We start from the raw sequence: 16754 nt of genomic DNA, 5'->3' as shown, positions 1-16754 counted from the left end.
TATCATTCAATTTATGATTTATGGATCCAATATGGTATCTCCATATTTAACTGTGTAAAATGAACTAATTTAAGGTAACTGTATACAACCTAGCTGTAAAAGCAAGAAAGATCATCATTTGAAAAAAGTTTGTTGTATTAGTTACTTTTAAAGTGACTTATTTTGGTTTTTTGGTTTTTTAAATACCAAAAATGCAAATTTATCCTTTTCATCTTTGTCGTATATTTACAAGAAGAATTTGTAGTTAATCTACCTGTTAATTCTCTTCTGTCTGCTGCACACTTTTTCCCCTTCAAAGGCTAACTCATAAAAGCCAAAATGTTTTTCCCTTTCATCTGCTTTTTACATTTTCTATTGAGTTTTTTTATGTATTCATCTGAATCTAAATCATATTTATATCATATGTTCAGTTTTTGTATCGTTTAGTTAAGCATAGTTTTAGATAACCCTTCAAGTTATCCAAATGTTTCTGAACGGGATGATCCGTACATATCTATACACAATAGTAAATATTGTATACAGTATGTCTAGTGCCTGTTTAATAATGTTAAAAGACAATTTTAAATTGTAGCAAAGGTGACTAGTTATAACTTTAATAGATCAGTAAATGTGGGTTTCTTGTCACCAGAATCAGAATGTTTGTCATTAATCAAAAACTCTATGTATATAAACAAAAAAACAAAAAAAAAGCCTTATTATTATTTGTCTAACAGCTTGAAGTGATTGACCGTCATTTCTTTCTTTTGCTGTGTACATGAAACAGTAAGTGGTGAAGATTGTCAGTGATTGTAGATTAAGTGTATTAAATTCAGTATCTATATGATTACTGAAGAGTTTATGCCTATAAAGCTGCAATGAGTGAGGTTAAAATAATTTTTTTTTTTAAACTGTTTACAACTTGGTCTTTATACCTTTCTTTGTTTTCTTTTTGGTCTGAAGCTCTGAGCATTTGTGAGATAATGTGATACAGTTGGTTGAAATAACTAATAGCTTCATGTTAAGTCTAAGTAAGAAAATTGGGTTGTATTAGTAAACTGTTCTGGTATGTTGCTGTTATTAGTATATTGCATAATGTTTTTTCCAAGTAAATGTTGGGGAATAAAATTATAGCAACATCATAACTTATTTTAAAACAATAACTGCATTTTTAAGATTTACTTTCATTATTATAAGTAGTTCATGTAGACTTCACTTTAAAATAATAATTTTTCTTTATAATGTACACATTTAAATTGTTGAAATATATTATGAAAGTGGATTCTTTTTTCCAATTTCTCAGTTATTGTGGATACTTACAGCCACAAAACTTCCATCAATGTCCACTAATAGGAATTTCCACTTGCATATAATTTTAAGGCTAAATTATTTGAATGTCATTTTTTTTAAATTTGTTTTGCTGGTGCTTTTAGGAATATTCGGAGGAATTCCGTGATATAACAGGAAAGACGAAGAAGGGTGTAATCCTCGAAGGCGGGATCATGCTTGTGAATCAACAGAAACTCAAAGAAGACTTTCCAGTAATAATGATTTTATTATTTATTTCTGTTGACAGATCTTCGTGCATCTGGTGGTGGCTTTCTTGTCCTGTCTCCTGAGCTTTTTTTTTTGTTTTTTATTTCTCGTTTTTAGTATCTTGTGCGTTGACTGTTTGTAGAATCCCTTCTCACATGTAGCAGCTTGTAGATAATCATTGTAATCATGATCACATAAGTTAAACATGAGTAAGTTCTGGTAAAACATCAGTAAAATGAGGTTACTATTAGTTAACATTTAATTAGTTAGAGCAGTAAGCAATGTTACTCATAAGTGCTTTAGTTTTATAACTTAGCCCTCAATTTTAATGTTGACTGTAAGCAGGAAATGTTATCCTAAGAAAAAAGTTAGTATGGGTATATAAAAGTGCATGTATTGTGACTTTTGGTTCTCTACAGAATAATCAGAATTTAACATGTTGGCTGCCTAGCCTATTTTGCTGATACTTTCTAGGGTCCAGAAAAGAAATGTCCTGATGTCCCACTCTTGTCTGAATATATAGCTGTTGTGTCTCAGCAAATAAGTGGCCCTATAAAAAGAAAGTAGAACACGACTCACCTGTGAGTCGTGTTGATCTTACTGGAACAGTATTGTGTCCCACCAGTGGGTCATATAGGAATCACCATGTTTAGTGAATTACTTTATTATTAATGTATATGAATAAATTTGGCATAAAAGTGTAGTTAATAAATCAAATCATTGTATGTTTTCATTTCAAAATATAAAATTTTCAATCTGTTCTTGTCTGTGTAACATGACATTTGTTCACTCTGACATGCCAGTTTGATATATTTCATCACTCTTCTATAATGTCTTGAGTTTAATGTATATTACTCATTATAGCATGGATAATATCAAGTCATAATTTAATTTTTGTAGCATTCAATCTTCTTTGTTTATAGAGATATAAACCAAAAGGTCAAACCCACTTGCTACACTTTTTCACATATTGCCAATAATTCTGTCATGTTTGCTATTACATCATTTATGCCTAAGAGAGACCAAATTTTAAGTTACTGATTAATGTATTATTTATCTTATTAAAGAATTTTAATTATTTCACATACAGATTCAGAATTACAAGTGCTAGCTTTACATAGCTAAAGGAGTTACCGTGAGGTACTTACACCTTAGTTAAAATGCTACTTACATTATATTAAAGGGCATTGTTTTGCTTTGTGCATGTTTTTATTTTGAGTTCTTAAGTGTATATTTCAAATAAATACAAATTTATAGCACTAGTAATATCATTACTATAAATTAAGGTTAAATTTCATCAGAGAAGTTGGCATCAAAGAAAGAAGAGATAAACCCTAATCGCTGCATATTGTATTTTCTCCTTTATTTTTTGTTATAAAAGTAACTACAATACAATAACTTAAATTATATCAGGTCAGTTAATGACAAAAATTTCTTTGAGGTATGCCTACTAATGTTATTCAGTGTCATGTGTAACTTCAGCTACATATTTTCTTTGTGATTTTACAGTTTATATCATGGAACTATTAGTTAAACACAGTTTAAAGAATGACAAACCTGAATAGAAACAACTTTAAAATTGTTCATAAAAGTAGGTTTAGGGTAATATTATTTTCCATTACAATCCAGCCATTTAAGAAAGAAACAAGATAATTTTGGTTTATTTAATTATTTTTTTTCCTTTTTTGCAGTTAAAAGATCACGTAAATTGAAAAAGTTTGTGTAGTGTTAGGGTAGAGAAAACAGAAGATCTAATATAAATTTTTATATTAATTTAGGATGTTTTGGAGATTATTTGAATGAAATTTGAAACTGAGATGAATAAATGTTTTTGATCTAAACATTAAAATTGTATTGTATTCAGACTAGTCAGATCTTCAATAACACCCTGACTTCCTATATTTATAGACAAATCTTTAGAAAAAGTATTTTTATTGTATAAAAGACTTTTACTGAAGATATGCTTACTACAATGAAAGTTGTAATGTACACTTTCATAGCTGCCTGATGATTGTAAGATCAATCAAAATGACACAACCATTATAAAGAAAATTATAAAATTTAACTGTCAACAGGAGGTGCTTGCTTAAGAAATATTACTAGGAGGAAATAACATTTTGGGACAGTGCAGGACCTATTGGTCCATCTCACCTGTTTCACACACTAATTTTTTTTTAGTTAATTTAGTTCGAAGCTAGCCCTTGTCATTCATATACTTATCATCAAGCTTTGTCTTAAACTAATTTTTAAACTTGCTGCCTCTATAACATCAGAGAGTAATGCATTCCAAAGGCCAACTACCCTATTAGAAAAATCTGTCTTGGTTGAAGATGGCCCCTATCCTGCCAAAATGTGTACTTGTGTTTGTTAGTCCTACTATTTTCAGTTAAAGATGAAAAGTAATAATGCCTCAACACTATTAATTCCCATTACAGTCTTAAACAACTCAGTCAGATCCTCTTTAACTCTTCTTTTTTCCAAGAGAAAACAGTTTGAGATTTCAGCCTCTCATATAACATTCCCTCCATCTCGGACAACTCTTCTCTGAACTATTTCCAAACATTTTAATGTCTTTCCCAAGGTAAGGAGCACAAGACTGAACAAAGTGGCCTAACCAGTGACCTGTACAATGAAATTATAATCTTTGTACTTGTATTCAATATTTCTGTAGATATAACCTAAAATCCTATTTGCCTAATCACTGGTAACAGCACGCTGCTTAGACGACTTAAACTAATCAACTACAACACAAAAGACCCTTATCTTCCAGAACACCATTTGATTCATAGTTCAAATTATTTCTGGAATGTATTACAAGCATTTTGTTTTTAATTAACACTGGTGCTATTTATTTGCCTAAATCAGTAAATGATTTAAATCTTTTGTAAATCGGAGCAACATCCTCACAGCTGGCAACACCAATGCAATATCTGCAAATTTAAGTAACTTGTTGACTGTTTATTGATCTGTGTGGTTATTGTAAATGAATAAGTCAAACAAAGGCAAAAACGTAGCCCTGAGATTATACCCTCTTGTAACAATAGAGTTCAACTGAACTTCATTTTTGAATAACTGAGTTTTTTTTCCACGTAGTCACTCTTCTAATTTGCTAAGTTATACCTCACATCTATACAGAAGTTTGTGTCATATATATATATATATATATATATATATATATTTTTTTTTTTTATTTATTTATATAGTAAGTCTTGTGTGGCACCTTGCCAGATGCTTTCTGAAAATCCAGGTGCACAAAATATAAACACCTTAACCATAATCTAAATAAGCAGTGACCTTTTCTAAGAATATCAATATATTTTAAGGTAATATGTTCTCTTAGTTAAGCCATGTTGTCTATCCAATAAAATTCTAAACTTTGTTAAATGGTATTGCAAAGCATTTTTTGTCAGACTTTCCAAAATGTTTCCCACAGTTGAGGTAACAATATTGTGCCTATAATTACTTTGATAATTTTTATCTCCATTGGAGAGGAGTTACATTAGCTATTTTCTAATTTTCTTATACTTGTCTACTGTTCAAGGACTGACAATAAATTAAAAAAAAAAATAAATCGTGTCTTATCTTTAACATCCTTTAAAACCCTTGAGGAAATGGTACCAGACCCAGAGAATTATAATTTTGAGCACCCTAATTTCATGTCAAGCAGCTCAAAATTAATGCAGTTATCTTGTTTCATTTGGTTTACATTTATCAACTGTTTAAGATGTGGAATACTGCTAAAATCTTTGTTAATGAAACCTGAAGAAAAAGCAAAACTTAACCCAGCAATCTCATAATCATCAGATGCTAACTTTCCTTTATCATCCCTCAAGGGTCCCCCCCTTCATTCTAACATTTTGCTTATCCTTTATGTATTTAAAGATTCTTACTGTTGATTTTTATATTTTCAGCCAACCTTTCGTCATACATCCTATTTGATGTCTTAATTTCCTGTATCACCAACTTTCCTGAAATTCTATTGTAATCTTTTAAGTCTTCTGTCTCAATAGTGAACTTAAATTTCCTATACTTAAGGATTCTTTTTAAATTTTATCTCTTAAAATCTTTGTGAGCCAACTTGGTTTTTACTTGCAGTTGCTCTGTTTACCTTGAATACTTGAAAACTTCCCTTTAAAATTTTTCCACATGTGATCAAGGTCTTCAAATAACTCAGCTACCCAACTTGCAACAGAAGTTTTGTTGCATCCCTTTAAAATTAGTTTTTTGGTTGCAAATTTTAAATATTATTCCTTACCTCCATATGCAGCAAAATATGAAACCTAGTGGAACAATGATCACTTCAACTCAAATCTTCCCTAATTTCTACCCTCAATAATTTGTGTATTTTAAGTTAACAATAAATCTAAAATAGCATTGTTTTAAACAGGTTACTTAACTAGTGAAGGAAGAAAGCTATTCTGAACACTTTCCAAAAATCTTTTTCCTCTAGCATTTTTCAGTATACATGCCTGAAATTAAAGTCGCTGATAATCGTGACTTCGTTAATGGCTGAAATCTTAACCTCATTGTAATGTTTCTAAATAATTTCAATGTTATTTGGTCATCTGTAACAAATTACTACTAAAAGCTTTTATATCTACGTATAGAAATCCAAATGGATTAAATCTCCTTATCCTTCCAGCATTACAGTAATATCGGTTAGCCTATCTTTATAACTGCTTTATACTTATTTCTTATTCCAGACTTTTCTGGTTCTTACCACTGTCTAGACCTAGTTTAAAACCTACTTTACAGCTGAGTTAATAGCCTCAGCAAACAAGCTAGCTCCTACACTATTTAAATGTATAAAGTATCCATTCCAAAAATCTCCTTTCTTGCACTAAAACAATCCCTCACATTCAACTAGCTAATCTGATCATCTTTACATACCAACACAAGCTTAGCATTTAACCGTAGTTACCAACTTAACTCCATCCCCAGAGTTAGTATCCCTGACAAAATTAAGGTATGGCCTTTTTCTTTAACCACTTTTATCATCTCCTTATACATAATAATAATCTCTGACCCAGGTGTCTTCTACATGTACCTTGAAAACTACATCACTGCTATTCCCCTTCATCTTCTACTCTACCAGTTGTATCCCCCACCTGCTCCCCTGGGTAGCATAATCTAATTCTTTTCTCCCTATTTACCCTACTGATTATTCTATCCAATGTCTTGTAAAGGAATTGCATATAATCTCTTTATTATCCATATCCTTCTCTGTGCCCCCTTTTGTTTTCCCTCCCTCCAGTAGTTCCTCATCTTCAGAAGTCAAGAGCTGAAATTTGTTGCTTAATAGAATGGGCTTATAATAAAATTCACTATTTTTTACTCTAATAGTAATCTTTCTAACTCCCTGAATGTCATTGTTATCTGATGTATCCCTTCATGTAATACTTACGCTCATCCTGAAATCCTGCTGCTATTTCCCACAGTCTACACTTCACTCTATCTATTACCTGTACTTTGAATATGATATCTTCTAACTTCTCCTCCAATCTACAAACTCTACATTAAAAAATGCATGTCTTTATTACTAACTTCTTAAAGATCATGCCACTCTCAAATTCCCAATTAAAACCCACTCATTGCACCTACTACACCTAACAAACTGTGAACACTTAACTCCTACACTAATCTTAATCATTGTACTTGTACTATAGCCTGAAAATAAATAATACTAAGTACCAATAGCCTATTGTTGACACTTTTACTACTAGCATTTAAGAACCAATACCTCTACATTGTTTTCACAGTAAAATTTATCTTTAATTATATAGAACTTAAAAGCAGAACTTACAATATACGTAATGCTAATAATAAAATGTATTTAGCCTGATTTATAACCTGGCTAAACTTAACCCAGCCAAACTAATTATGTTTTACTTATTTAATAAAACAATGTATCTATCCTGTTTTACGATTTACCAGCAAGTTGAAATATACATAAGCCTAAAGTTCCATTACATATAAACCTATTTTAAAATAGTGAAATTTACACCACCTAAACTTTAAGTTAAAATGTTGGCCATCTTACTTTATTTATCAAAATTACTATATCTAGCTATTATTGTTGTTTAACTACAGCAAATTATAAATATTAATTAACTTTCAGAAATGTGTAATGCTTACATTTTCAATGACCTCACTCTTCAGTTATGCCCTCTACTTTAATTATAGGTCTTAAGCATCAATAGAGCTGATTATGTACCAATAAGTGATACAACTAAGAGCAAACCAGTTAATTATAAAACTTGTGTACAAATAGGAATTGCTACATAGCTGTAAATTGCTTTCAGAAGCAGACCTTTTATTTGTAGAACTTAGGGAATCGATGAATGTTAACCATGAGTTTTGCACATTGTCTGCTTTTGTTGTTTTATCATTTCTGGAATGACATAAAATCAAAACAGAATTATATAATGCTTGAAAGGAAAAGAAAAAAGTGAGATTGTAATGTTTGTAACCACATGGAAATTCAAAAATACCTTTGAATGAGATTTATATATAATATTTGTGTATTTTTGAAAAGTAAAAAAATGTTGATGTATGTAATGCAGTGGAAAGTTAAGAACCAATGAATAAAAAATATACATTTTTAAACATTTAATACCTCCTGCACCAGTTGGCAAGATTTTAATTGTTATATTTGATAAGTAACTGGAACTTACTTTAATGTAATTGAACTACAAAATTATAAATACTTCTATACTGGGGTCTTGTTTTATGCAGATTCTATTATATTTGTAAATCCAGTGACTAGCTTTTTCATTGGAATAAAGAATTATTTTGACATCTTTCAGGAGAGTAAAAATATATTTTATAATCTTAATCTTTTAAAAAAAAAAATTATATATATATATAAACTATTCTTGTTGAATATTTGTAATTATATTAATTAGTAAAAAACATCTGCTATGGATATAGATAAGTAGGTAAATTAGAATTTATTGTTCATTTTTTATTATGTATATATGGTGGTAGCTAGGTGTATTTCTTTATTTTGTTTCAGTTATCATTGTTAAATGGTAAAATGTTTCAGTTTGTTGTTTCAATAATAAATACTGTATACAAGCTGCAATATTGGAGGAGATGTAGATTCAAGGAAAGTAAGATATAGAAGGAAAAGTTTGTATTTTTTAGTAAGTTGGTTGTATGAAATGGGACATCTTTAGGTGGACCAAATGGACCCCTCAAAATCTTTTTGAAATTGAACAAAAAGACCATTCTTTCCATCTAAATAATTTGTGTTATGAAGTGTAGGCTAGAATGTTTTTTCCATCATACCTTATTATAGGTAACTTACTGCAAGTTACTGTTATGTGCAACTGTCTGATAATTCAAATAGGAGGAAATTTTCACCTAAATATTCCTTTTAAGCAAATTTTATTGTTTTATAGTCTTTCATTGGAAATAGTAACTTAACCAGAAGCTCGCATATTTTCAATTGCAAGAGAATGCCCATTTCAGTATCACACATCTGAACCCTAGTAGTGCTTTTAAAATAGAAATGTTAGGTTGAGGTGATTATCTTTTGTGTTTACATGCATGCAACCTTCAACCTAAATGTATGTCTTCTGTAGGAAAAGCATAGGCATTACCAGTATGTTCCTTCTGAAAAAGAACCACTGTTCAATTCAAGAAATTATTGAAATTAACCTTTTTTCTATTTGTTATACATCTGACATTTTTATCTTTAAAATGTTTTTTGTGTGGAAACTTGACAATTAGATTTTAAAAATTTAGATATTTTTGTTCTTTTTAATTAAGTGCTATCACTGTTTCTTTATATCAGAAGCAGAGCATAACTATGTTCGTTAGTATGTTATTTAATACACAGATGGTCTGTTTTATTTAGTGACTAGAAATCTTGCTCATATATATCTGATATGGCTAGAGATGGCTGCCATTTGAGGACAATTTCAGGATTTTTTTATGCAGCTGATATCCTAAAGGGATTTCTCTCAGCTGCTTTGTATTCAGTTGTAGTTTTATTCTATTTTACAGGAATATTCACCTGAATTACAGAGTATTTCTAAGAAGGATAAAAAAGGAAATTTCAGTGATTCAGGCGTAATGTTGACGAATATTAACCATAGAAAAGAAACTCCCTCAAAAGATACAAATAAAGATACTTCAAACCGTAATTCTGCTGTGAGCTCGTAAGTAAAAATCACCACAATTTTTGTTTTTATTAATTAGCATTTCAAGGAAAGCATGGTGTTTAATTACGATGAAGCTGTTTAAGTTTGTTATTCAATATGAAAAAAAAATATGCTGTTGATTATACTGGCTTCCAAGATAGAAAAGAACATTCAACAACTTGTATAGAGTTAACTTATATGTGTGCATGTAGTAATTCTAATATTTTCTGATATAATATTTAAGGTTTCATTGTGTTAGGGGAAGAAAAATTACTTTTTTTTTCTCCTAAGGAAAAGTAACATTTTTAATGATTCATCACATAACATTATACTATCTTTGTTTTGTAATCAAGTTTAGTCCTAAGTTTTTACTTAAATGAGTATTTGATATTTAATTAGTAATTAAAAGGAACCACAATGACCAAGTGTGTAGTTTTAATAAAATTTTAAGTATGCTCTTGTGTGTGATATATGAAGTTACTAGTAGTGATTTGAAAATGACAAAATTATTTTCACCTGAAATGTTTATCATTTTAGCGTAAGTCTATGAAAAATGAGTTTTCAAAACTAAATGTAATTCTTCAAATAACATCTTCATTGGCAGTGTGAATTACTTGCTAGTTTTTGTCTTCATTGGCAGTGTGAATTACTTGCTAGTTTTTGTCATCATTGGCAGTGTGAATTACTTGCTAGTTTTTGTCTTCATTGGCAGTGTGAATTACTTGCTAGTTTTTGTCATCATTGGCAGTGTGAATTACTTGCTAGTTTTTGTCTTCATTGGCAGTGTGAATTACTTGCTAGTTTTTGTCTTCATTGGCAGTGTGAATTACTTGCTAGTTTTTGTCTTCATTGGCAGTGTGAATTACTTGCTAGTTTTTGTCTTCATTGGCAGTGTGAATTACTTGCTAGTTTTGTCTTCATTGGCAGTGTGAATTACTTGCTAGTTTTTGTCTTCATTGGCAGTGTGAATTACTTGCTAGTTTTTGTCTTCATTGGCAGTGTGAATTACTTGCTAGTTTTTGTCTTCATTGGCAGTGTTAATATTGGTTATACATATATTTCAGTAGAAGATGAATCTTAGATTTCTACAGTGACATTTCTATTTAGATTCCTTCTGTGGGTTTCTTTTTGAACTCATGAATAATGTAGGGTCAGTCAATTTCTACAATGAACCTGAACAGCTTTGCTTCAAATACATGTTACATACATAACATTTTAAAATATATTCTAAATTCTGTAATAATGAAATATTTAGAAATTTTATTTTTAATAAAATCTGAAAGGAAAAAAAAAGTAACTTATTTTTATTTGAACATCTTAAGTCTATGTAAAAATACAAAACCTTTGTGTATCGGGTATAACACTGATACGCTTGTCTGACATACTTACATAATTGTTATTGGTTCATTTAAGGTTAGAGAACATTGCAGCTTCCAGTTTTGGGCTTAAAGTCAAATTGTTGTGATTTTGAGACTTGCTTATGTCATGCTTTTGTGTCCTTCAGTGAGATACTATCTCAATTGTTTCAATCTATTGAGCTGGTTGAAGGGTACCAGCTGTTAGCTGGAGCTTAAACTTGGGTGGGCTGGTATGTTGTCTGTGAGAAATGTCATCATTGTTCTCCTTGTGCCAATTAAACTGTAGCTCAGCACGAGTTCTTGTATGTCATCTAAGAATGGGAGGGATTTGATCTGGAGCAAGTAAAGTTAGTTTAAGAACTTTTATCTGATTAAAATATTCTGCTTGGTAAAACAGTTAATCAGCCACTCAGAATCACTAGAAAAACTTTATAATTTTCTGTTGATAAAGTGAATCAATTCAAAGCTGATTACATTAAGGTTGTACTCGATACATCTATTATCTCTATTCCCAGGAAACATGGGAATAATTTGAAAAGAGATCCTTGCTTGGAATCTATTAATATAGGTTTTTTTCTTCAATAAAATATATAATACATTAATATAAAATTTTTTACATCTTATAAGATTTCTCAATACTGAGAACACAAACTATCTTGTTATATGTTTATATGGAGAGAGAGTGTGGTGCCAGGAAAGATGTAACAATAACAAAAGTCACAATAGGTTCATTAAGTCAAAGTTTCCTTCTATTTTGTATCAGTATTCTTATCTGTTTAGCCAAGGGTAACTGAATGTTTTCTACTTTTGTTTTGTTTCAACTTGTATTATTCATACTCTTAATAACTATTTATTGCTTTAATGATTACCAATTATGTAGAAATTGTTTAACTATTCATTAAAGTTTTTCATTAAAAAAAAAAAAAGGAATGGCCAAGAACAAAATCCTTTTGATGAGGAAAATGATGACTGGGATGACTATAATAATGATGCATTAGTTGATAATGGTGAACCTGGAGTGCCTGTCAGAGCACTTTATGATTACGAAGGAGCTGAAGAAGATGAGCTAACTTTCCAGCAAGGTTAGTGTTTTGTTAATTGTTTTATTATAGGAGGGGCAGATTACATTTATATTGTTAGATGAATACCTGTAAATTGATTACAGCCATCATGCAGTCATCCCTACCAGTTGCTGGCACCATGGGTAATCATTATGTGCACATAATGATTTTCATCACACAGTTTTCTTGATTGCATTTTGTATGTCATATATTTTCATAAATGCCTCAGTTCTGTTTCTTATGGTAGAACTTTATGTAATTTGAACAATAGGTTTCTTGTTTTACAAAATTTGATGATATATTAACATTTTATGAAAGCAAGGTAGCTAATAGATCAAAACTAAAAAAAAAAAAAAAAAAAAAAAAATCAACCCAAATTGAGTATAACTAATTAAATATGCTACTGTTCATATTTATAAAGATTAGAATTCATTGTTCAAGTATGTAAGTACTTCAATTGGTGATATGGTACTATTTAGCAAGTGGCTACTGGAAATAAATTGCATATAAAGAAATCAGTAAATATGGTTTTCTGTGTATCTACCCAAAGAAACAGTCACTTTTATGTAAATGTAAGACTACTAGCATTTTTTTTTTCTTAATATTAGGATGAATCATCTTTCTGCATTGGAATATGTATTGTTTGTTCCATGAGATTTATGCATATCTCTGGTAACTAAATTTCTCTTAAAAATAAAACTTTGTGAAAGCTTTTACAAAAATTCTGACTTATAAAGGATAGTGGGAATCTGCTTCTTTCATTTTGTTTGAGAGGATAAATGGTTGAGTAGTGGTAATATCAGAAAAATAAATTGAGCTAAAAAGGATTGCTTACCAATCTACATATTTTAAGAAATTATGAAACAATATCAAGATTGTGGAAAATAATTTGTCACAATGATATAAAAAATTGAAGAAATAACACAACTGTTGTAAATAAATGGGAGGAGAAAAAATTGGTATATCTCATTAAACAGAGAACAATATTCATAATATTTTGTTCTAATTGTAATTGATTTGTTCAGGAATATGGTGACTAATGATGCACTCTGTCATTCATAAGCAAAGATTAAAAAAACGAATAGAAATAAAGCTAAGAATTATGAGTATTTTGACATGTAATATGAACAACTTTTAGTAAAGCCATTGATAAGTTTTTTTTTTTTTTTTTATATTTATTACCAGTATTGTGACTTACCACTAGCAAAAATATCAGATAGCTGTAATTTAGGATAAGAGATTTTAAAAAAATAACACTGCCCAACTGTTTGTTGTCACATAAATGAACTAATTTTAGAAATATGAATTTTCAGGTTATTTTTCTTTTAATTCATTTGGACTGTTTTTAAGTCTTTTTACTTGCAAAAACTTTGTTAAAGATCAAATATTCTTTGAAAAACTTTTTCTGGGTTGTACTTGCTACTTTGCCATTTCATTTGAGTACTGTTTGTTATTTGCAAGTTTTTCTATTATTAAAAATGGATTTTAATAGCACTTGCTGGTTGAAAGTACAAGTTATAAGAAAAATAAAATGGTATTAAAAGATTGTATAAAATTATTTAAATTATTACTTTTATGTACAAGTACATAGTATTTGATTGAAAAACACACACACACACGTGTTATATTCAAAGAGGTGAAATATGTAGTGCTACTATTCTTCAGTAGTTGTAGTAGGTATTGTACAATTCCCCTATTTTCTTTCTGGGGTGATTAGAAACTGTAAGAGAAAAACCACAGTTGTTTAAAATGTGGAGCAGGTTTATTGCCCTTTGAACTGTATCTAACTCTATCATTTGTGTCATATATGTTGCAAATCACCTGGCAAATGTGCAGTTTTACACAACTCATGTGAGTGTACCTCATAAACATTATTTTACTTTAACTAACACAAGTTTTCATTTTTTACATTTTAGTTACTTTTGTAATAACAAATAAAGAATACAGTGAGAAACTACTCACCTGGATCTTTTTTGTTTTTACTCTGTGTTTTGATGAAACTTCCTTTGTTTTATATTAATTGTACTACAGCATTAAACAATTTATACCTTAGGTAAATAATGCCCCAAAAACACAATAGCTACATGCAAAAAGGAAACAATGTTCTTTAATTATTGCAGGTTTTCTAGCATTCTGTGTGACAAAAGCTGTTAAAAATTCAACTAGGCTCATTTTGTTTTTTGTGAAAATAAGGTTTGAACTTGAAGGAAATTAGTTCTCTATATAGACAACAATCAAATATAATACATTATTTGATGGAGAAAATCTTTGGCTTTCTATTGGTTATAAATAATATAGTATTAAATGTCAGAGAACCAAGGCAAGATTTGAAAGAGGATGCAACAGGTGGGTGTGGCAAGATATCTAATTTTCTATTTTAATTGCATCTAAATAAGATTGAAGGCTATGTAAATTATGCTTTGCCTGAACAATGAAACATTATAATGAGTAATTTACATTAAATTTGATACTTCTTGAAGGGATGGTAAAACTTGGAGAAAAGTGAAGGTGCAGATAACAAACATCATAATTCTCATACTAGGGGAGATTGAGAATTTTCAAAAAGTATTTTCTTATAAAATTAAGAACTTAAATTAAAGATTAATTAAACTTCTTTATTATCTCCATACCAGAACATTGGTAATGAATCAATGTTTAGTATTATTTAAATTTTAACTCTGTCAAAGATTGTGACGTGTGCATGTTGACCTATCTGAGGTGAAAGAGTTAATGTTATGGTAATTTCATGTGGCTTTATTTTTGTTCAATTCATTGCCATTGATGAAACCAATTAAGAGTTTACTGTAGACGGCTGTTTGCAAACTGTATACTGTTTAGTTTGTTATGGTACAAAGTTCAAAACAAAATATTTGTGCTTGCCTTGCATACGGTACATCTTGCAATGCTTATTCAGTACCTTGGGTGTCAAATCTCATGCATACAGGAGCCAAGAATTAGGGTTAACCAGAATCCTGTAGTCATTTATGAATTTGAATTTATTATAAGTAAAATTCTGAAATTGGAAAACATGCAAATAGCTTTAAAATGTCATAAGCAATGATGAATTAAATTTAGTGTCCTCTTCTAATCAAAATAAGTGATGAAAGGAAATCTAGCATGCATCGGTGTCTGAAGATGTCCCAACATCCAAAAGTTGATCAATGATTCTGTCAGGTCCCAGACAGGATCTCGGATTGGTCTTGATCATCTTTATCTTGCTGAATCCTCTCTCTCTCTCTGTCTCAGTAAGCTAGTTGGTAGACAGCTGTAGGTCAAAGAGGCTGCAGGTGTTAGGTAGCTTATCCTTAACCCAAGGTATTGGGTGGCACTTCTTCCTATGTCTGGTGATATTGCATAATGAAGTAAATGAGGAAAATGTAATGGAGAGACCATTATGGAAATTGAATTGTTATTCCTGTTTTTAAATCATTATTCTGTTTATCTAAAGTTATAATTTTATATCATGTAGTATTTTACCAATTATCAAGTAAAATCAGGCTGATTGTTGCATAATCAGAATAAGTATAATTTGTCAAATCTTCCTATCAAAGGAAGCTGCTAAATTAAAAATAACACCACCTTCATTTTATTTACAACAATCTTCTCATCTGTTTGCATATAATCATGACCCTATACTTTTTCTTTCAACACAAAGAACGAAACATTATTTACCATAGATTGAAATATGACCAGTAAACAATCTCTCTATTTCTAATTTATTTATGTAAGTTGATAAAGTGAATGGAAGACGGGTTATGAAACAATGCTTCTTGCATCACAGAGCACACCCATTTCTTTATGTACTATACAATAGCAAATGATTAATAACAGCACCATGTGCACAGAGCTGATACACAAGGTATGCTTGCTGAAAATCTATGCAGACTTTACCCCTTTCTCATTAGTATCATACTGTGTATGAACTTTTTGTTTATGGAGGTCACTGAAGAATGCATAACAAAAGAACAGTTGGAAACTTGGAATGTCCCATTACTTTCCAGTAGGACAATATTACCAATTTGTTTAATTTTACCTGTCACTATTGGAGATGTCACTACAAGTTGGTTGTACATGTCTGCTTATCACTAATATTTGAAAAATAATTAATCTCTTGGACAGCTATGGAACATTCCATTTCATCACTTGACAGAGTAGATGAATACACATAGCCCCAAGAAGTTACCTTAATTAGTTGTGGCTCGACAAACACGATAAATAATTTTTTTGTTCCTTCTGAATGAGAAAAACTAGATATTTTGGGTTTTTTAGTATGAAGCAAATGGTTGAAAAAAAGAAATTCACAAAGGTGGGGAACTGTCATAACTGACTGCCCATTGCACCTTGTAACTAAGAGATAAAAGCTAATATTTTGTGATTTTAGACAATTTCAAAAGTGATGCAGTGTAAGTGCTAAGATTTGAAATGCTTTCAATGAAATCATGTGTGCCAAGCCAGGAGATGACAAATTTTAAATAATTCAGCCAACACTATAAGGGACTTCTTTAGTATAATGCATTTAAAATTCTCTCTCTCTCTCTCTCTTTTTTAAGGTTGGAAAATTCATTGTTACACATGAAATAAAAGTACAATTAGGATCATTTTAATAAGGCCAATTTAAATAATTTTTTGGCAAATAATTTGAAAATTCCTCTTTACAATAGAAAACCTTCAAATGA

General features: G+C 30.1%; 1 protein-coding gene across 6 annotated transcripts in view; it reads left to right on the top strand.

Moving 5' to 3' along the window:
- The window catches only part of LOC143247403 (protein kinase C and casein kinase substrate in neurons protein 1-like), a 77885-nt gene that overhangs the window by 57592 nt on the left and 3539 nt on the right, over window positions 1-16754 (top strand). For 3 of the 6 annotated variants that reach the window (XM_076495437.1, XM_076495436.1, XM_076495438.1), the window contains 3 exons: window positions 1410-1517; window positions 9523-9677; window positions 11945-12099. In XM_076495437.1, the coding sequence (XP_076351552.1) occupies window positions 1410-1517; window positions 9523-9677; window positions 11945-12099 (418 nt within the window). The remainder of the gene's footprint in view (window positions 1-1409; window positions 1518-9522; window positions 9678-11944; window positions 12100-16754) is intronic. The other 3 variants (XM_076495440.1, XM_076495439.1, XM_076495441.1) reach the window with 1 other exon arrangement.

This window comes from Tachypleus tridentatus, chromosome 3 (genome assembly GCF_004210375.1).
Source record: "Tachypleus tridentatus isolate NWPU-2018 chromosome 3, ASM421037v1, whole genome shotgun sequence".
Classification (NCBI taxonomy): Eukaryota; Metazoa; Arthropoda; class Merostomata; order Xiphosura; family Limulidae; genus Tachypleus; species Tachypleus tridentatus.
Note: the sequence above shows the minus strand (reverse complement) of the source record. Positions and strands in the feature narration are given on the sequence as shown.